We start from the raw sequence: 20,743 nt of genomic DNA, 5'->3' as shown, positions 1-20,743 counted from the left end.
AAGTGACCAAGCATTTGCCATGTGTCAGGCCCCGTTCTGGGCACGGGAATCACAGAAGTGAACAAGAAAGACAAAAATTAACCACTTGCCTCGAAGAGCTAATGTCCCAAAGGGCATTGGGGTAGAAAAAGCCCAGCCAGGACCCTTAACATTTTTCTCTCCCCTCCAATTGCACCGAACACTCAGACTCTTCTTCTCCTGTCCATCTGCATGGTGTTAACCATTTGAGTAGCTGAGGCACCAAACTCCTACCCAGCTTGTCTCCCCCACTCTCCACCTCTAGCCACACCAGCCTCCTGAAACTCAACAAGCTTGTCCCTGTTTCAGGACCTTTGCACTGGCTGTTCCTTCTGCCTGGAATGCTCATCACACTTGTATCCCCGTGAAAAATTATCATGTTCATTTGCCAGCTGTGTGGCCTTAGATAAGAGACTTAACCTCTCTGAGCTTCAGTGTCCTCATCTGGAAAACGGGGCTAGTAATTGCTCCTCATGGGGCTGAGGATGAAGGGGTTATTATAAGCCGAGTGCTTAGAACAGCACTGAGAGCTTTGTTACTGAAGCATTAGCTGTTATTACGTTTATTATTATTTATTGTGTTTACTTGCATGTACTGCGTGCTCCCCCTAACTGGAATGTTGGGAGAGGACATAAATACCTCAGGCACGTTAAGCCATGAGGCAGTTCTACCCCTAAAGAGATGGTGGCCCCACGTCTGCTTTAGCACCCCTGAAAACACCGTGAGCCCCAGTCCCGCCCAGGAGCTCCCGGGGGGCCTGTAGGCAGAGGCAGGGAGCTTTGGGGTGGAGGAAGGTAGGCTCTGGCAGAAAGTTCTTTTACCCTCGGGTTTCTCCCCATGGGAGTAGCCTTGTCCCCCGGGAAACAGCAGGAGAAGCACCACACTGAAACCCGGGAGGCCGGGCCATTACACTTACGTGGGGTGGTGATCTCTGAGCAGGAGTCAGCCGGGCCCCTCTTGTGCCAGGCCCTGGGGAGCTCTGGGACGTGGCCTCTCCGGGTCCAAGCATGCCCCCTTGAAGGGCAGAAGCTAAGGCAGGGTCCAGAACGTTCGATCTGTTATTCTAACTCAGTTATGGGTCCTTTCTCGTTGGCCTGCCTTCTGCAGAGAGAACCAGGGCCCCGGGGTCCCCGTGTCGGGCCCCAACCTGTCGACCACCCGGCCAATCCAGCAGGACCTGGGCCGCCAAGAGCCGCCGCTGGCTGAGGACATCGACAACATGAGGAACAACAAGCTGGCCACCTCGGGGTCGGCCGGCACCCACGACAGCCTCGGCCGCCCCGGCCTGCCCCAGAGCCCCGCCAGGACCGGGAACAGCGCCGACCCCGGCCCGGCACTGGCCCCGCCTGCCGCGGCCACCAACCCCCAGAACGCTGCCAGCCGCCGGACGCCCAACAACCCGGGGGACCCGTCCGACCCAGGCCCCCCCAAGACCCCCGAAAACAGCCTTATCGTCACCAACCCCAGCAGCACCCAGACCAACTCAGCAAAGACTGCCAGGAAACCCGACCACACCACGGTGGACATCCCCCCGGCCTGCCCTCCCCCCCTCAACCACACCGTCGTCCAAGGTGAGACCCCCACCACCCCCGTCACCAGGCGGGGCACCCGGTATCCCTGGAGCCAACGGGGTGAGCAGGGCTGCCTGGACCCAGTCCCTGCAGGCTTGGCTGGGCGACTCTTGACAGTGACCCTACCTCTCTCTGGCCTCAGTTTCTTCCTCTCAAAATGGGTATAGATGTGGTTTCCTGCCCCACGGGACTGCTGGGAGGGTTAAATGAGATAATATGCCGCAGTGCCTGGCACGTGGCCCCTCAGGAGGTTTAGTGGTATTGTCTGCATCCCAGATTCCCATAGGGAAGCCAGGAAGCCACCGTGTTTGACAAGCAGTGGATCTTTTAATGGAAATCGAGGGGGCATCAGATGATTCCCCAGACCAGCGCTGTCCGAAAGAAATGCGAGATGGGCCACGTGTGTAGTTTTAAACTTTCCAGTAGCCATATTGAAAGAAAGAAAGGAGAGAAGGAGGAAGGAAGGAGTGATTTAAGAGGGGCACCTGGGTGGCTCAGTTAAGCGTCTGACTCTTGATTTCAGCTCAGGTCATGATCTCAGGATGGTGAGATCGAGCCCCGCATCAGGCTTTGCCCTGGGAGTGGAGCCCGCTTAGGATTCTCTCTCTCCTCTCTGCACCACCCCCTTAAAAAAAAAAAGCAAAAAAGAAATAGGTGAAATGAACTTTAATCACATTTAACCCAAAGTGTTATTTATTTGTATCCAAAATGCTACCATTTCAAGGTGTAATCAACATTTTTAACGTTATTAACCAGCTACTTTATGTTCTTTGTCTTGTACTCTGTCTTAGAAATGCGGTGTATTTTACACGTACAACGTATCGAGGTTTGGAATAGCCACTGTTTAAGTGTTGGACAGTGCAGGTCTAGACCCTTGAGGGATTGGCAGTTTGTGACCTCCCTCCAAGCCCCCCACCATGTAGGATTGGGGTCAGAGAAGCAGTGAGAATTTAGAAATGGCCCACCGAGCTAGTTATTCCTGAAGATGGTAACAAAAGCCCGGTTTCTTTAGTGCTGGCTCTATGCAGGAGATTCCCGTGAGTCTGCTTGATAAACACTCACCACAGTTCTATAAGGTGGGTCTTGTCATTGTGCCCATTTTATAGATGAAAATACTGAGGCTCAGAGAAACTCAGCCTGCCCACAGACACATAGCAAGGTTAGGCTGCAGAATCAATGCTTGGAAGGGTAGTGGCCCTTGCCATCAAGAGAGAGGTATTCATGGGGGGAGACCCTGCAGTTTGACAAAGGGAGAGCTTAGTATTACCATCTGTAAAGTGGGTCTATCGGGCCTCATGCTACCTGCCAAGTGATGGTATGAAGATCCAGTGGGATGGGGGCAGGTTTGTGTTAACATCCTGTGAACATCCCACCAGACTCAAGGCTATCGAGTGGTTGAGAGCAGGCACTCTGGGACCAGGTTCAAATCCCAGCATTGCCACATCCCAGCCGTGTGACCTTAGGCAAGTCGCTTCACCTCTCTGTGCTAGTTTCATCCTCTGTAAAGTAAAGATCATAAAGTACCAACCTCACAGGGTCATGTGAGTACTAAATGGCCTAATGTGGTGCCTGGCGCATTGTAGGCACTTTATAAACGTCAGCTGCTTATTGTCTGCTCTGTGGAGCAGACGGGAGCCCAGAGGCTTGTGGGAAATCATGGAGGGAGCCCTGTGTCGGTTCTTGTCCCCACAGTGAACAAAAACGCCAACCCAGACCCACTGCCAAAAAAGGAAGAAGAGAAGAAGGAGGAGGAGGAAGACGACCCTGGGGAAGACGGCCCCAAGCCCATGCCTCCCTACAGCTCCATGTTTATCCTCTCTACGACCAACCCGTGAGTATGGCCTGTGGCCAGGGCAGGGGGCCTGGGGCTCCCACTGGGTTGGTGGAAGTCAAGCCAGAGGGCAGGCCCACACAGAGGGTAATGGGGAGAGTGGCCTCCAAGATCACCATTAGGCCATAGGGGATTTTTGATCAAATGAAAAAAATGATGCCCTTTTCTTAAGTCCTGTAAGAGAGAAATTTATCATAAAGTACTGATTTTGGGGGGAAAGACCCCTTCTGGCCATCAGCTAGAAATCATTATCATAAATATTCAAATCTACACCATCTGTAATGTGAGAGGCACCCCTAAGAAATGGTTGCCTTATGCAGTGCGCAACCTATACAATCATACATGGCGGCCCTGGTCCCTGAGCTCTTGCTCCTAACCTCTGCTCCACAAGGATTTGGATTCTAGGCAGGTGGTCTCTGAGTTCCATAGCCCTTTGTCTTGGGCATCCTTGAGGAGGATAGATTATTTAAGAGAGAAATTTATTACATGTGTCTCACCATGGCTTCTTTAAGGATTGCATTTTTCCAAAGGATATTTCTTGAATCCCTGGTCCCTCAAAATGCTTCCTGACAAAGGAAAATCATGTCAGAGAAACTGGGTGGTAACTGCTTTCTATAACCTTCCTCTTGAGACTCTTGAGTCTCTTATGCACTTCCTTTTTTATTTGGTTTTACTAGGAAAACATTTATGTGGTATTTAGTGCCAGGCACTGTTGTGAGTGCTTTACAAATTAAAAAAAAAAAAAAATTCTCATAATAACCCTATGAGATTGGTACTATGCTTATGCCCATTTAACAGATGAAGAAACTGAGGCCCAGAGAGGTGAAGTTACCTGTCCAAGGTCATACAGCAGGCAAGTGGGAGAGCCCAAACAGACCGATGCCAGCATCCCTGTTCTTAACCACTCAGCCTTGTTGCCATCCACACAACTTTATGACATGTTCATAAATATTATTAGCTCCACTTAAGAGGTTAGGTACTTATGTACTATCCCATTACCACATCAAAGGCTCTGCTAAGGCCTGCAATTTATAACTTCATTAACTTTCTGGAGCCCCTACTATGTGCCAGGCATATATTAACATTTTTGATCTTCACATTCTTGTAAGGTAGGCACCGTGATTATGGCCATTTCATGGAGGAAAGCACTGAGGCACAGAGGGGATAAGTAACTTGCCTAAGGTCACTCAATTAATTAAAAAAAAAAAGAAGAAGAAGAAGAACTTTTCGTCTCCTACAGAGTCAGGGATAATATTTCTTCAACTCAGTCTGGGAATCACGATTTTCCAAGAGGGTTGTTTGGAAGTGATAGGAAACTTAACAACAGGGCCTGTGAATATCTTCCCTGGCTGAGGGCCCCCCTACCTTCTTGGGGTTCCATGACCCCCATGAGGGCCCCCAGATGGAGGATCTTGATACTTTGTTGGGCATGGGACCTTGGGCCTTAGAAGTCTCGGGGAGTGGTAGGTGACATAAGGAGATCACAGAAGGAAAGCGTTTGTGAGCCCGCGGTCTCAGTGGACCTCTGCACACCCACCTGTCCCCAACAGCCTGCGCCGCCTGTGCCATTACATCCTGAATCTGCGCTACTTTGAGATGTGCATCCTCATGGTCATCGCCATGAGCAGCATTGCCCTGGCGGCTGAGGACCCCGTGCAGCCCAACGCACCACGAAACAATGTGAGTCCCGCCCCACAGGCCCCTTCCTGGCCGGGCTCCTCTGTTACGGGCTCCTTTGTCCTGCACCCTAAAAGCTGACTGCCATGGTGGAAGGCATGTCAGGGGTATGCCCTGGGCACAGCCCTGGGCCCAGCATAGCCGCTGGTTGGGAGGGGAAGTTCTGATGTGCTTGGGGACAGGCTGTTCCTTGAGGAGGCAATGGCTCTGTGCACTTGGCAGGGGAAAAGGTGGCCTCCAACGGGTGGGGCTAGAAATTGCTGGAATCCCTGGGAGAGGGAGTGAGGCTGGCATTATATGCAGGGACGCACGCTGTGCACGGCAGGTAGGAAGGACTCAGGCACGGGGCCCCACAGCCAATCCCCTCGGCAGCCAGGTCTCACCAACCAGACTTCTGGGTTTGGACATGAGCTTCAAAAGAAAGGACTGTTTTGACTCAGAAACCCAGCCTACACTTTGAGCTTTCTGGAGAGCTAAAAAGCTCTCCCTTTAGGGGTCCAGGGTCTGTGAGTGGATCCTATTAATTGAGTGCTTGCTGTATTCCAGGCACAACCCCAGGCACTTGGCATGTAAGCTCTCCCAGGTATCCCCACATGTGACAGATGGGGAAACTGAGGCTCAGGAAGGCTAAGTGACCCAATCAAGATCACACAGCACAATTCCAACTCTGCCTCCCCTAGGGCTCCCGCTGCTTCCTTCAACCGTCTCTGTTTATTGAGCACCTACTGTGTGCACGGCTCCCCTTGAGTCCTGCCAAGTGAGAATGAGTGTGTGCCTGTGGATGAGAGGGGGGACAGACGGGGGCGTGGCAGATTCTGGACTGGCAGCAGCAGCCCCTGCCCCAGCTCCTTCCTGCCCCCCATCGCTGCCCCCCCTGCCCAGAGCCAAAGGGACATTGTCCGCTGGGAGCCGGGCCCTGCCACCCTCGCTAAATAGGTTAGGAGCCTAGCGAGGCTGCCAAGCCCCATAAATCAAGCATGCCTGACAGCAGCCTACCTTGCACTTTCCCTTCCTCTGCAGGCCTGGCAGGGCCCCTGGGGACCCGATGGGGGAGTCGGAAGGAAATAATTAGAACAAGGCTCCCAGAAGAAACTAGTACCAGGGCAGGGCTGGGGCTGTGCTCTGGTATCTCTTGCTGCCCGCTCTCCCCCAGGGACGGCAGGGAGCTAGGCCCGGGAAGGGGCGGCCCGAGAAGGCTCAGCAAACCCCCTGCCGACTCTAGGAGATGGGAGAAGGCTCAATCGCTGGCTGGTGGGGGTGGCACTGCGGTGCCCAGGCTGAGGGGATGCGTGGGCATGATTTTCTCCAGGGTAGAAAACCATAAACGAAGTTTCTGGATCAGAGAATTTGCACGCGGTCAGGCTTGCTAGATGCGGCCAGGCGTTTGCGGGATGATACAGTGACACTGGTGTGGGCAGCATAGGGGTCTCCCGCTGCTCCACGGGCTTGTCAACACTTGGTGCTGGAGACTCTCACGCTTGGCAGACCTGGTGGGCATGGAGCGGAATCTCTCTGCGACTCTGATCTGCATTTCCCCGGCATAAATGAGTCTGAGAACATTGTTGGATTAAACCGAGCCACAGGAAATTGTCATGCGTAGAGGTCAGAGGATCTCCGTATTCGATACAGTCAAACCTAATTTGTTGGTCTCTTGATTTCCTCTTGCCCGATCTAATTCCTTCAGTTCTCCAGAATGAGATTCCCCTGACCACCTGGCCTGCCCTTCCCCCACTCCCGGCCTTCCGGTTTCTCCTCTCGGCTTTTCATTCATTGCTTTGTTTAGTTATTACTAAGTGAGCAACCAGTATGTGCCAAGCACAGAGCTAAGCGTCAAGGACTGACAGGGTATGAGATGGTCGCTGCCTTCCCGGAACTCACAGAACACCAGGTCCTGGGCCATGCTGGACCCTCCACCCAGTGCGCCTGAAATGCTTCCTCTGCACCCAGATACTTCCAGCCCCTTGCACCTGTCGCCCCACCTCAGGAAGCCAGCCATCCTGGCCGCTCTGGTCCCTGCTGGCCCTTCTTGCACCACACATAACGGGAATGTGAGTTGCGACCACACAGATCACAGAGCCCACTGCCCACAGGACCCAGTACAGTTCCAGCTACTCATGCATTCACTCAACAAACATTTCTTGAGTGCCAGCTGTATGCTTGGGCCTGGATATTGAGCCGGAGATGCTACAGAGACAGCCAAACATCCATGCCTTCATGGGGCTGACGTCGGGTAGGTCACTAATGAGATTACTAATAACTCTAACAAATTATAACAAATAATTTGCAAGGGTGGGTGGTAGACTTGGTAAGGGAAGTCACAAGCACCAGGAAGTAGGATTGAAACAGGGGGCAGGGGAAGGCGGCACTGAGAAAGTGATATATGAGCAAAGCCATAAAGGAGGAGAGCGAGGGAATCTGGTGGGATGTGGGGAGGAGCATTCCAGGCAGAAGTAGCCTCCTGTGCAAAGGCCCTGAGGTGAAGACAGGGTGGCAGGAGCAGAGAGAGCAAGGGGGAGTGAGAGGAGGTGAGGTCATAGAGATGACCTGGCAGAGTGCTCGGGGCCTCGGGGTTGGGGGCGGGGGCCACAGGAGGACTATGGCTTTTACGTCAAGTGGGATCAGAGCCACAGAGGATTCTAGAGCAGAGAAGGTCCCGAACCCGGCTCAGGTGCTCACTGGCGCCCTCTGGTGGTGGGGCTCAGTAAATATCAGCTCTTTTCTAACGTGAATCTGATTGAGTTGGCCCCCTGCATTCGCCACCTGCCCGACACTGTGCCATCACATCCTCACACGAAGGTCACACCAGAGACGTGCCATGACGTGGCCTGGGAGGGGCCGGGCTGCAGACCGGTGCTCATCCAGGCAGAAACCACCCGGCCCTGGCCCTGTGTAAGGCGGGGGGCGCGGGGAGAACCACCCCACCATGGTGAAGATGTGGCCGCAGAGCTGGGTGGGAGACCACAGTGGTGAGTTTGACCCCCAGGGTCTGACTTAGACGGTTGGTCCTGTTTAGGAGACCCTCTGATTTCTCACCTAGGAGGCCCAACAGGTCAAGGGCATTGGGAGGTCAGACTCATCGCCAACAGGGATGCAGTCCTCCCCGAACTTCCCCAAGACCACCTTCACTTTATATTTGAGCTTTGGGCAAATAAGAAAGAAACCCTTCCCACTGGTAAGCTGACCGTCCTGAGTGATTTTTGTTAGGACTTTGCTGCCATCTGCTGGACAGTTTCATACACAACATACAAATCGTACTCTCAGACAGGATGGGAGGGGCCCTTGGGCAGTGCACATCCTGCCCAACTGTATGTGGCAGCCGTGTTTCCTCTGCTTGGGAAAGTGTGTTCCTCGGGGACTTTGCTGGAGACCACACACCCCAGTGGGCAATCACTAGGTTCATGCGGACTCTGCTGGAGCAAGCCAGTGATCTGCTGCCCCCTTGCTTTTATCCCCTACAGGTGCTGCGATATTTTGACTACGTTTTTACAGGCGTCTTTACCTTTGAGATGGTGATCAAGGTGAGTGCTGAGAGAGCCAGGGATCCAAGGGAATCTTCACCCTCAAGAATGCCACCCTGGCACAAGTGTCTTGCCCGGGGGATTAGAAATGCTTGGTGTGTTGGAGCAGCAGCAAGCACTGGAAGGAGTAAATGAGGAGAACGGGGAAACCAGGGCAGGGAGATGAGAGCAGGGAAGTGACAGGGACAGATCCTGCAGGGCCTTGTGGGCCACAGGGAGGACTTTGACTTTTGCCCCAAGTGAGGTGGGAGCCATGGAATGTTCTGAGCAGAAGAGTGGCTTGACTCATGCCCATTCCCACGGGCACCCTCTGGCCTTGGGGAGGACAGACTTGAGGGAGGGGCAGGGCGGGTGGGAGCCAAGAGAACTAGGAGTGGGTGGCGATCGTACTGGTCCAGGCAGAGGATGATGGGGGGCGTTGGAGAAGGGTGGTTTTGGAGAAGGTGGGCAGATTCTTGGAAGGTTTGCCGATGGATTCCATGTGGGGAATGAGACAAAGAGGAGTCAAGGGGGACCCCGAGGTTTGGACCTAAGAACCAGCAAGTCAGAACTGCCTCTCAGGAGGTGGGGAGGTACTCCCCAGGACTCCCCCAGGACCTCCGGCTACAGTCCCATCCCTCACCATGTCCCCTCCTGGTGTCCCTCCCCCCCCCCCAGAGACTGGAAAGGTGGGTCTCGATCCCCAAGGTGGGATGAGGGGTCTGAGCACCATCTCTTCTCGACCCTAGATGATCGACCTGGGGCTCGTCCTGCACCAGGGTGCCTACTTCCGTGACCTCTGGAACATTCTCGACTTCATAGTGGTCAGTGGGGCCCTGGTGGCCTTTGCCTTCACGTAAGTCTCCTCCTGAGGCTTCTACTTGCCTCTTTGTTCCCCGCCCCCTGCGTGGGGCTGCCCACTGGATCAGGGAATGTGTTCTCAGGGCGTAGAGATGAGGAGAGTGGGCTCTGGGAGGTGGGAGACATCCGCATGCCTCCAGGAAGAGCTTCGACTGGCTTTTGCATGACGTCCACTGTGGAGGAAGAAGGAGAAGGGACCCCACCTTCTACCTCCTCATACAGCCGCCTCACTGACCCCTTGCTCTGCTGCTTTCAGTAGAATAGCCCCGCCGGGACATCTCATCTTCCTTCTGCTCTACAAGCTGCACCCCAACCACTGTCTCTCTGAGAGCCCCCTAAAAAGAAAACCAGGAAATGAATGTGCATGAGAATTCAGACCCCCACCCTGTGCCTGAAGGCCCTGTAGTTGCAGACCTGTGACTCCCTTTGTGTGTCTTTTACTTCTGGCAGTCCTAGGACTCTCTGCCTCCTGAAAAGCCATGCATCATTGTGCAAGTCCAAGATGGCACCTGGGTTGTGGGGAGCCATTCCAGAATGGCACCCAAGGGCTGAGCAGCCATTCTGTCCAAGATGGCACCCAAATTGTGGGGACCCGTTCCAAGATGGCACCTAAGTTCTGGACAGCATTTCAAGATGGTACCCAAGGGCTGGGCAGCCACTAGATCTTAGGGCCTTGATAGCAAACTCAGCAGTACATTCCTCAAGTTATAGATGTTTGGAGCAGGTTGAGAAGACCTAACCAGCTCCTAATCCAGAAACAAATCTTCTTGGGGACCCTGTCTGTGCCCACCACCATGGATCATTCCCGGAAAGGAAAGTCTCAGAGGGACTCTGACCCACCTCACCCCCATAGTGAGAAATCAGAAGTTTCCTTTGTGCCTCTACCCCCTAGCTTCCTTCTCAGTAGATCTTCAGGGGTTCTTGAATGGCCCCCCAACCAAATAACAAAGACTTGGTTTGTCAGGAGGCCAGAGTGGTGGCTCATTTCCAATTTAAGGACTAACATGGGCCACTCTTGGATCTTCTCTGGGAACACAATGAGGTCACGTTGTGTCAGAACAGCCAGAAAGCTCCAGGGTTCTGGATGCCTCCAAGCTGGTGGAGAGGTACCATGAGGGTCAGGAGGCTGATTGTATTTCTGACTCTGGCCAGACTTCCCACCCCCCCCTTTCCCTTTACCTTCTACTTTCTTTTCCTCTTTCTATGTCTGCTCTCCTTCTACCTTGTCTCCTTTCTTTCTCCTTCTTCCTCACTCCTTCCTCCTCCTGCTCCCTCTCTCTTACCCTTTTTTAAATGATTGAGTATTTATTTAAGTATTAGAGCAATGGAAAACATTGTAAAAAAAAATTTTTTTGGCAATGTTATTAACATATTCTGAAGTTTCAAAAAAATAAAATAAGTAAAGTGCACAGTGAATTAGAGGAGAAAGATTGCCACAAATAAGACAAAGAATTGTTGGCTTTCATATATAAAAAGCAATTACAAATCAATAAGAAACATGAAACTCATTAGATAAATGGACAAGGGATGTAAACAGAAATTTTGCAGAATGCTGACAACTAATAAAAATAAAAATAAAAAAATCAGCCTCCTTGGAATTCAGAGAAATGTCAAATACAAATAAGTTACAATTTGTTTCCTACCAAGATAGCACCAGTTTCTTCCAAAAAGATTTTTAAAGTGTATATGAGAATGTCATGAAATATGCTCCTCCCTCCCTCCCTCCATCAGCTATTTGAGCAACTCCTACAAGGTGTCTGGTAGGCACCATGCTAGGTCCTGAGAAAATTTCAACTCTGAAGAGCCAAAACGCTTTATCACCCTCAGCCTGGAGTGAATCCATCCCCTGTGGAAATTATCTACGTGCTGTCTGTCTCTGTTTCCGTCCCAAATCCCCTTCCCTCCCTTGTTCCTGTTTCTTTCTCCTTCTTTCTCTTTCCCCTTTTTTCTCTTCTTCCCTCTGACAGCCTCTCAGCTCTTTCTCCTCCTCTGTTTCTCCCCTCCCTCCTTCCCTCTCTCTTTCCGTGTGTCTCCCTCCTTTTCCCCCAACCCCGCATTTTCTCTTTTCTGTTTATCACCTTCTGTGTCTCTCTGTTTCTCCTTGCCCACCCAGCCCGCCGCAGCACGTGTGTGTGTCTCTCTGTCTCTGTCCCTCTATCTGGTTCATATCCTCTCTGCTCTCCCCGCTCTCCCTCTTTCTCTCTCTCCCTCCTCTGATCCTGGCCCTGTGGGCCTGACCATATACCTAACCTGCGGGGCCTAGAGAAAGAGGGCACTTCCCCATGCGCTCTGGCATCAGGAGACCCAGGCCCCCCCATGTTCTGACCAGGGACAGTCTCTGCAACAAGGGAGGGCAAGCTCATACTGCCTTGGGCCTTCCAAGACGATGTCCTCCCAGCAGCCCCCCAAGTCTCCTAGAGCTCAGGAGGTGACGGGTCAGGGGGACCCTGTCAGCCACATCCATCCATCCACACACAACCACTCCTTTGCCCGCTGTGCCTGGGGTGGTGGGTTTTGACCTCCGTGGCCACCACTGGGTGTAGAACAAAAGAAGGGATGACCGAGGCCCATCAGCTCACCCTTGGCCCTGGCACTTTCCTCCCAGACCTCTGTTGGAGCCAACATGCTTCAGTGACAAGGAGGGGGCCCCCACTGTTGCCCTGCCTCACCTCTGTCCCCCAATTTGACCTCACAATTTGGAGAAGGGGTGGCGGTCCAAAGACTTGGGGCTTTCAACCAGAGAACTTTTGCTATAATGAGCTATAGTTTATAATATGCTGTTTCTAGGATCCCTGGAGCTACAATTAGGTTCTACTTTAAGCAAACACTTTGCAAAAGCAAAATTATTTTTCCACCAAAAATCAATCAGCAGAATGATTCTTTGTGTTGCAAAAGAATCTGCTAGAGGGAGCTGATTTTTTTTTTTTTTTTGAATTTTCATTTTATATATGAAGTTATACAAGGGCATTCAAAATGAGCCTACAACTCACGGAAATTTGGCAGCATATTTGTAGTCAATCTTTTAAACTGCTTCTATGAAGTTGCTACAGGCATAAAGCCAGCCAGCCCATGACCTTGAAAATCCCTGTTTTGAATGTTTTGGGTTTTTGGTTTTTTTTTTTTAATTCCTATGCAAGGAAAAAGTCCAGACTGGGATTTAAGGACATCCTCTAAGCCTCAGTGAGCTTGTAGATCTCACAGGAACTGGGTGGGGGGTGGGGGAGATTTTGCCAGTGGGACCCTGACAAGTGCTAGCAGCTCTCAAGTGGTTTTAGAAGAGCTGACAGCCATGAGGGTGCCTTTATATGATGATCATAGGGATAGGAGAGGTAGACCCTGAGGCTCCCCCTGCCATACCCTCCCTCCCTTGCTGCAAAAAATCCATCTGGTGCTGCCAACTCTCTTCCAAGGCAGGGCTGCAGTCTTGGCACAACTGGCCAGGCACCTTGATCAAGCCGCTCCTGCATGCCCAGGGCTAAATCTGCCCAAAAGCCAGAGAAGGAGCCCTCAGGCTGTTACTTTTCTCCCCAAAAATGTCTCAGAATCCCACCCCCTGGCTGCAGGTTTCTGGCCTCTTTTGCCTGAGAACATTTCTCGCCCTATAAGGACTTTACTTACTGTCTTTTCTTGTTACTACATGGATGTCACTTTGGCAGGAGTGGGGGATTCTCTGAGGGTCTCGGCCTGAGTGCCCAACCCCAGAGTCCTTTGCTTCTTTCCTTTCTGGTCCTTTAGCTCGATTTATCAGTCCTGTGCCCATCTCCTCATAGACAAGGCTGAGAACCCCGAAGTGTGTTAAATTAGTGTTATTGCTTTAGAAAGAGGCTCCTGCAAGTCTATCTGGTTTGTCTCTTATATGCACGTACCTTAGCGGCTCTGTGCCTCAGTTTCCCCATAAAGCCGAAAAACTTGACTGGGTAGTAACAGTCACAGCTTCCATATATTTAATCCCCACCAGCAACCTCCTGTGGGAAGTTGTTTCGTTGTTCCCTTTCTGTAGATGAGGAAACTGAGGCCCAGAGGCGAGTCTGGCAGGATCACTAAGGTGAGGCTCGACCAACAGATGCAAGGTTGCTGCCCATCTCCCAGCCGTGAATGTGGAAGCTTTCACTAATCAGCAGAAGGACACTTGACAGCTTAGCCAGCCCGGGTTCCTCGAAAGCTGGGCGGAAGGGGGCATGAGGCTGCTCCCTTCTTCGTTGAAAGGAATCTTGCTGTTCTGTCCTTTTGGGGTGGAGGCAAGGATTCTGCCGCAGTGCTGTGATCGTGGCCCCGTCTCGGATGTAGGAAAACTATCCCTGTGGTCCTCCAAGGGATGTGTCGAAGCTCTGCTGACAGTTTCCACCCCTCCTGCACTTCACCCGAATCTGTGTGTGTGTGTGTCCTGCTCCTTCCGCCGACTGTCTGCCATGTCCACGCGAGCACCATTAACACCATCTCATGAGCCATCACACGTGATATCACGCTCTGTGCCCATGCATCGGGGCGGCCAACGGACACGTCTCAGCCTCTGGCGGGTCGTGATCCTGCCCTCACTGCCAAGAATCCATCTGGCGCAGCCACTCCTCCCTGAAGGCAGGCCAGTACAGCTGGCGGAACGCCTTGATCAAGCCTCTCTTGCATGCTCAGGAGCCGAACTGCGAGGAAGCCCAAGAAGGAGCCCTCAGGCTGCCACATTTTTAATCCCATCCTCAACCCGGCCCCTGCACCGAAGGCATTATTTTTCTTGTGTGGGATAAAATGGGAAAGAAGATTTGAGTGCAAGATACACGAACTGGGGTTTGAATCTCAGTCTGCCACTTCCTAGCTGTGTGACCTTGGGCAAGGCACTCTCCCTCTCTGGGCCTCAGCTTCCTCATCCGGAAAACAGGCAAGATGGTGCCACCTTCCCGCAGGCAAACGTAGTGACATTCAGAAAGCTCACATTTTACACCTAAAGCCAGCAGGTCAGGCAGAAATCACTGTCATTAAAAGATCAGTCAATAATCCACAGAGAACCTACATGATTCTACGTATGTGATAAGTCCTAGATACATTGAGCTTTGAGAACCACGAAGATGAAATAAAAAGGTGGAGGGTGGGGAATCCAGCAGAATATTTGTAGACATTTAAACCATTCTGTTTTTAGAAATACCACTAACTTTGAATAAAATATTAAAAAGAAAGAAATATCACTAACTTTGAAAGAGGCCCCAGGTAGGAAGTTCCAGAGAGGACCTGCCTGGCAGCCAGGTTTCTGATGACAGTCAGGTTTCTCCGGCCTTGAAACTCCAGCCATGGTTGGAGAGTTGTCATGAGACCGAGCCTGATTCCAAAGATGAGCTGTGCGAGGGCTGAGCCAGATGCTGAGAGCATTATCTCAGGACTCCCAAGAGCTGCCTCTAACCACACCCTAAATTGGAACTCTTCGCTGACCTCCCTCTTCTTCATACCTTAGGGGGTAAAGCCAAGGCCGTAGCTACCATGTGTCAAGCGTCAGAATCCCCAAGGTCTGTTTTACAGATGAGGACGACAATTAGGGGCAGAGCTGGGATTCAAACCCCGGTGCCCCTGACTCCAAAGCTCACAACTTCCAAGCCATTCTAAGACCTTCCAGCCCCAGAACCTCTGGAGAAAAGGGGTTTCTCTAGCTCTTGGCCGTGACCTTCAGTGACGAATTCGCCTTTGGTCACTGACAACTTTCTGGTTGTGCTGCTACTTGGAAATTTGGCTTTCTTGGTGCTGCCAGGAGCCTGCAGAGGGCAGGGGACCGAACGGGGGGCTTCCAGATGGAAGGATGGATGTCGGCCAGAGCCGCAAGCCTGAGGCTGCCCCTCCTGGTGCCCGGGCGGGGCAGGGGGCACTCAGGTGTGTGTGTGTGTGTGTGTGTGTGTGTGTGTGTGTGTTCTGTGTTCTTTCTTCTGAGGCCGCTTACGATCTGTCTCTCCCTCCGACGCCACCTCACCAGGAGCAGTACACGGTAAAGTTTTCTCTCTCTCTCTCTCTCTCTCTCTTTTTCTCTCTCTCTCATTTTGTCTCTCGTTCTCTGTGCCCTGGTGCAGCTGTGTTGGCTCTGGGCCTGTTTCCATGGCCTTGTGTTTTTGCTGCCATCCATGGCTTGCAGTGACCAGAGCCCCCCTCAGTCTCTCCCCCGGGAGGAGGAGCCCTAAGGGGCCTTAGCCACTGCCTCCCTCCATGATCCACCATGAGTCCAGTTCTTGGCAGAGAACAGAAAGGACATGGGGGAGCGGGGCCTCTCCAGGGTCTGATTTCAACAAGGCAGACGAGCTTGGTGGGGTGGTTCCCAGAGGGGTAAGCGTGTCCAGACTCCGAGATGGGAGAAGGGTGGACAAGCCACACAACCAGGACTTGGGCTCTAAAAGGAGAAATTAGCCTCCCAAGGAGCATCTACACTTTCAGCAAAGTGGTTCAAAGTCGGGTTGTTTTCTGTGAGAGCACCTTGATCAAGCCATTCCTGCAAGCTCAGGACCCAAACTGCCAGGAACACTCCTCACTGCCTCAATAAACAAGACTGTTTCTCAGCCTTGTCCAAGGGCAAGGTACCTCCTGGGGGAGAGAGCCCCACAGGGGGAGGCCAGGGAGTCCTTTTCAGAGGAGTGGATGGCCCATGGGAGGCATGTTTCCAAATGTCAGCCATTCAGCACCTCAAGATTGTAGCTGGTTCCACATACAACCTAGATGTCCACCTGCTTGACATTTTCTCCACCAACACGTAGTCTAAACTGCTTCAGTTTTGCTGGGAAACTGGGCCGTCCCCTTACAACCGGTATTGTTAGCCTCAGAGAGAACCACGGCTGGAAAGGTGAATCCCACAGGCGTGAAACAGTGGCATTGTGGCTTGTCACATTCAAGCTGGGTTCTAGGAATTCCAGAGAAATGAGTGACCTCCTAGCACATCTCGGAGACCTTCCACTCTTACCGAAGCAAAAGGCCTGAAAGATGCTTGAAGAAGAAATAGCTAGTTTCGTGGGGTCCAATTATTTAATTGTGTCCCTGTTCAGCCTCACATTATCTCAGTGACTCTCTTGATGTGTGTTGCCTACTTCAGGGGCACAGCCTTGAGATAACAGTGATGACTTTGGCTTTAAAAGGGGAAAAACATGTTCCAGCCGAATCCCGGAGCACAGCTGTGCTCTGCAGAATAACGTTCAGTTCCCCTCTTTATTCCCCGAAAAAATGAGAGAAAGGAGATCTATAAGAAAGGATGTTTTTGTGCCCAGATACCCAGACACCCATGGTGGGGGTCCCTGGGATAGCTCTCCACATGATCCACGAGGTAACCAGAGGGACATGTTTGCTGGGAGACCCTCAAAGAGCTCTGATCTGAATCCATTCACGTGCATCCTGAGACCACACGCCAGGGGCATGGTGGGGGCAAGAACCAAGATTAAAAGGGAAAATGGACACGTAGAAGAATAAATCACATTTTAAGCCTTTGAAGGGTTTTCTGGCTAAAGCCCGAAGCCAAAGACTGAAACAAAGATGACTGTGGAACAGCAGTAGGGTCTTGTAAAACCCAGCGGCAATCAGGGAAGGCTGTCAGATAAAGGAACCTCTAACTTGGCTTTGGGGGCTGTGTGGTCCTGTGAATGGAGAGGTGGAGGAAGGGCATTTCTGGCAGCAGGAACAGTATGTGCAAAAGCAGAGGGAGGCAAAAGAGTGTGGCTGGGGTTTGGGGTGTGTTGCAGTCGATGGGAATGCAAAGGTAAAGGTAAGTTGGGCTAGATTTCCAAGAGCCTTGAGTGCCATGCCCGAAGTTCGCACTTCTAGGAATTCAGATGCTCCAGAAGGATTCTGAGAAGGAGAGCGACATGGTCATTGGCTTTGAATACTGCGTGCAGAAAAGATCGAAGGAAAGAGAGACAGGGAGTGGCGGGGAGCTGGGAAATGGGTAACGGGAGTCCAGCATAAGATGGTGGCCGGGGACGATGATGGAGATGTTAGGGGAATAACCCATTGTGGATGGAGGACAGGAAGCTGAATGTGACACTTGGGTTCTGACTTGGGCAACTGGGTGGGTGATGAGTTCTATTAACCACAAGCCTTTGATGGCTGCACCCAAAGCCCTTTTCTTGGGGGACCTGAATCATGGTTGGCTAAGGGTAGCAAGGGATATGCAGGGGCCGTACAGTGAAGGCTCAGGTCCAGTGGACCCTGGACTGAACCTCTCTGCAGCTCTCTGGAAAGACGGGCTAAGGGACCCTGGCAGAGGTTCAACATCAACATCTGATGTCCTGCTTCTTTCCTTTCATGTGGGCCCAGGGAATACTGGGGGAGAGCCACGTTAAGTATTTCCTGAATCCTGTTGGAAGCGGGACAAGGAATCACATTTTCTAAGAGCTCACCAAGACCACCTCCAGTGAGCGTCCAGGGGCAGCCAGCTCCCCTCTGCTGGGTCTGGCCTGGCCAAGTGGTGGAGGACCTTAACAAATCTTGAGACCAGAATCACAGAAGGCCATCTGCTGACTACCTCTTGAGCTCACATCTAGCAGGGGTGCTCACCACTCTTCCCCAGCAAGGGCAGGACTGTGCCAGGCTTCCCCCCAGACTCCTAGGCCTGAAAGGGTGGGGTCACATGGAGTTGTGGGCCACCCACCACCCAGACTGACTTCTGCTTCCTCTCTTCCCCTCTCTGTACCCTAACATCCCTCCACAGTGGCAATAGCAAAGGAAAGGACATCAACACTATTAAATCCCTCCGAGTCCTCCGGGTGCTACGACCTCTTAAAACCATCAAGCGGTTGCCAAAGCTCAAGGTGAGATTGGGGCATGTGGGAGGCCTGTGAGGGTTGCCATATACAGTTGGGCAGGTTGCACACTGCTCAAGGACACTACATTGAAAGGGGAGCTGATAACATCACATCCGTCATATATGGATATATTTATTATTACAACTTTCCAGCAGATGGCAGTAAAGTGAATCAACTTAACAAAATCTGTGTATTATGACAGTTTTCCATTAGATGAAATGTCTTAAGGTGGGGCTTCCTTTTCCTAATTCACAGGAGGACATCATATGGATAAAATAGGGCACAACCGTAATGTGGGAAGCAGGAAACTAGGTTTCTGCTCCCACATAACTTTTGACTTTTCACCAACCTGTTCTAGGCTCCATTATCTCCTGTTCCAAAATAGTATGAACCAGCATTTCCCAAAGCTTGTCATTCAGGAGAAACAGGAGAAAAGAAAGGAAATGCAACTTAGTCATTCAAACACACCTTTTCAACTGATGTTTCACCTGAGAGCCACCTGTATTATCTCCTACTTAAGGTTAAAGTCATCACTTTTTTTATTTAAATGAGCATATTTTAAAAGGAAATTCTATGCCAAGGTTCTCAAGCTGGAAAACCAGAACCCAATGTTAATAGAAGGTAAAACTAAATACATTCCCCCAAAATAAGACACCGTTATGAAAATCTAGCCAAAAAGATTGCCTGAAAAAGGCTTTGGACTTGGGTGCTTGCTCTTCCCGGGTTGAAAAGGAAAAGTATCAGGGTTAGGTGTTAACAGAGTAGCAACAAAGCAAGACCTTCTCCTTCACTCAAAAGGATTGAAGGGAAAAGTGGAAAATGAGTAGCTTTGTTACCATGCGATTCAGCACTACTTAGTGCTGGGCTCCTGCAGGACCTGAAGGAACATCCTCTGTCGCCTAGGTGTGCCCCTCCCCCTGACTTTGGCACTGTCGCTTGCCGATATGTGGCTGCCCTTTGGACGTGAAAGCTTGCTTGCGCTGAAATACGTGGACGTCCAGCCGTATCCAGTGCTGCGGTTCCTCACCCTTTTCTGGGTGGTGGCCCCCTTCCCAAGCCCCTGAGAAAGCTGTGCACCCTCTCCCCTGGGGAAAACTGGCCTGTAATTACAGTGGGTTTGAGGACCCTTACCCACTGGTGGTTAGGACCCACCATGGTTAGAAGCAGAACAGGGTGGGAGACGTTGCAGGCGGGACCCCTGCCTTCCTTGGGAAATGGTGGAAAGATGCCATCTCTCCCAGGCCCATGACATTGCCTCTCAAATCCAGAGCGTCTCCTACTGCTCAGTGGGCAGAAGGGAGGAAGAGCACAACTCCAGATGGAGGGGAAGGGGGTGGGGAGGGAGGGAGGCAGGGACACAGAATCAACAGGAAAGGCCTTATCCATGAGATGGAACGTTGGAAAATTGGCAACACGTTGGTTGTGTCCCCAGCCCCTCATGCCCTCTCTCCACTCTGCCCCCCAAGGCCGTGTTCGACTGTGTGGTGAACTCACTCAAGAATGTCTTCAACATCCTCATCGTCTACATGCTGTTCATGTTCATCTTTGCTGTCGTGGCCGTGCAACTCTTTAAGGGGAAGTTTTTCCACTGCACCGACGAGTCCAAGGAGTTCGAGAAAGACTGCCGGTGGGTCTCTGCTCTCCTCTGTGTCCCCGTGGGGGCTGAGGGTGGGGAGCAGAAGTGCCACTGGGCTTGGAAGCTGGAGTGTTGGGCCCTGGATGAGACCCAGTTGCAACCAGCTTGGGGCCAGAATAGGAAGAAAAAGTTTTGGTGTTTGAGTTGCCGTGCATCGCTTCCATCCCCACCTTTGTCAAGTGGGGGATATTCATACACGTCCACGTTCCCTTATTGGAAAACCTTTACTGGCTGATGTGTTTCAAAAGTCAGAATATCTTGCAATTTTAGAAAGATCATATAGCACGTGTTCCACATAGGACGTCAGTCACACCCTCAGCTGGGTCTAAGGCATCCCTGTAACCAAACCGGTTTTGTTTTGTTTCATTTTGTTTTTTTGCTGGTAAACATGCAACTGTTTGCACCAAATGGGACAAATGACAAGTGTGAAGAGCCTCATGTCCAGTCCGGTCAGGTTTTGTTGCCAAACAAATTAGATCAGAGGTGGAAAACTTTGTCTGCCAAGGGCCAGGTCCTACGAACTTTGGCCTTTATGGGGCCCGCAGCCTCTGTAACAGCTCGTCTCTGCTCCCGTCCTAATGCAGAGCAGCCAGACAGCACAGAGACAAATGGGCGTGACTGTGTTCTTATTTCTAGAAATGAAAATTTGAATGTCAGACAAATGTAATTGGTCACAAACGCATTCTTTTGATTTGGTTCCTACCACTTAAAAATGTAGAAAACTGTTCTTAGTTTGTGGGCCATACAGAAAACAAGTGCAAATTTGGTCTGCGGGCCATAACTTGCCACCCCCGACTTAAGAGAAAGATGTTTGGTTTTCGGAACTTTCTAGAGTTTGGAGTCGTGGAGGAGAAGTTGTGGGCCCGCAGTCGCCCCCTCTTGGGGTCATCCCCGTGATAGAA

The 20,743-nt window shown here is 51.6% G+C and overlaps 1 protein-coding gene across 9 annotated transcripts in view; it reads left to right on the top strand.

The window, feature by feature from the left end:
- CACNA1A (calcium voltage-gated channel subunit alpha1 A) overlaps positions 1-20,743 on the top strand; it is a 282,305-nt gene that overhangs the window by 217,581 nt on the left and 43,981 nt on the right. For all 9 annotated transcript variants that reach the window (XM_032396091.1, XM_032396095.1, XM_032396096.1 and 6 more), the window contains 7 exons: positions 1,126-1,589; positions 3,282-3,420; positions 4,971-5,100; positions 8,556-8,615; positions 9,344-9,450; positions 18,112-18,211; positions 19,672-19,832. In XM_032396091.1, the coding sequence (XP_032251982.1) occupies positions 1,126-1,589; positions 3,282-3,420; positions 4,971-5,100; positions 8,556-8,615; positions 9,344-9,450; positions 18,112-18,211; positions 19,672-19,832 (1,161 nt within the window). The remainder of the gene's footprint in view (positions 1-1,125; positions 1,590-3,281; positions 3,421-4,970; positions 5,101-8,555; positions 8,616-9,343; positions 9,451-18,111; positions 18,212-19,671; positions 19,833-20,743) is intronic.

This window comes from Phoca vitulina, unplaced genomic scaffold (genome assembly GCF_004348235.1).
Source record: "Phoca vitulina isolate PV1807 unplaced genomic scaffold, GSC_HSeal_1.0 scaffold89, whole genome shotgun sequence".
In the NCBI taxonomy this organism is placed as follows: domain Eukaryota; kingdom Metazoa; phylum Chordata; class Mammalia; order Carnivora; family Phocidae; genus Phoca; species Phoca vitulina.
Note: the sequence above shows the minus strand (reverse complement) of the source record. Positions and strands in the feature narration are given on the sequence as shown.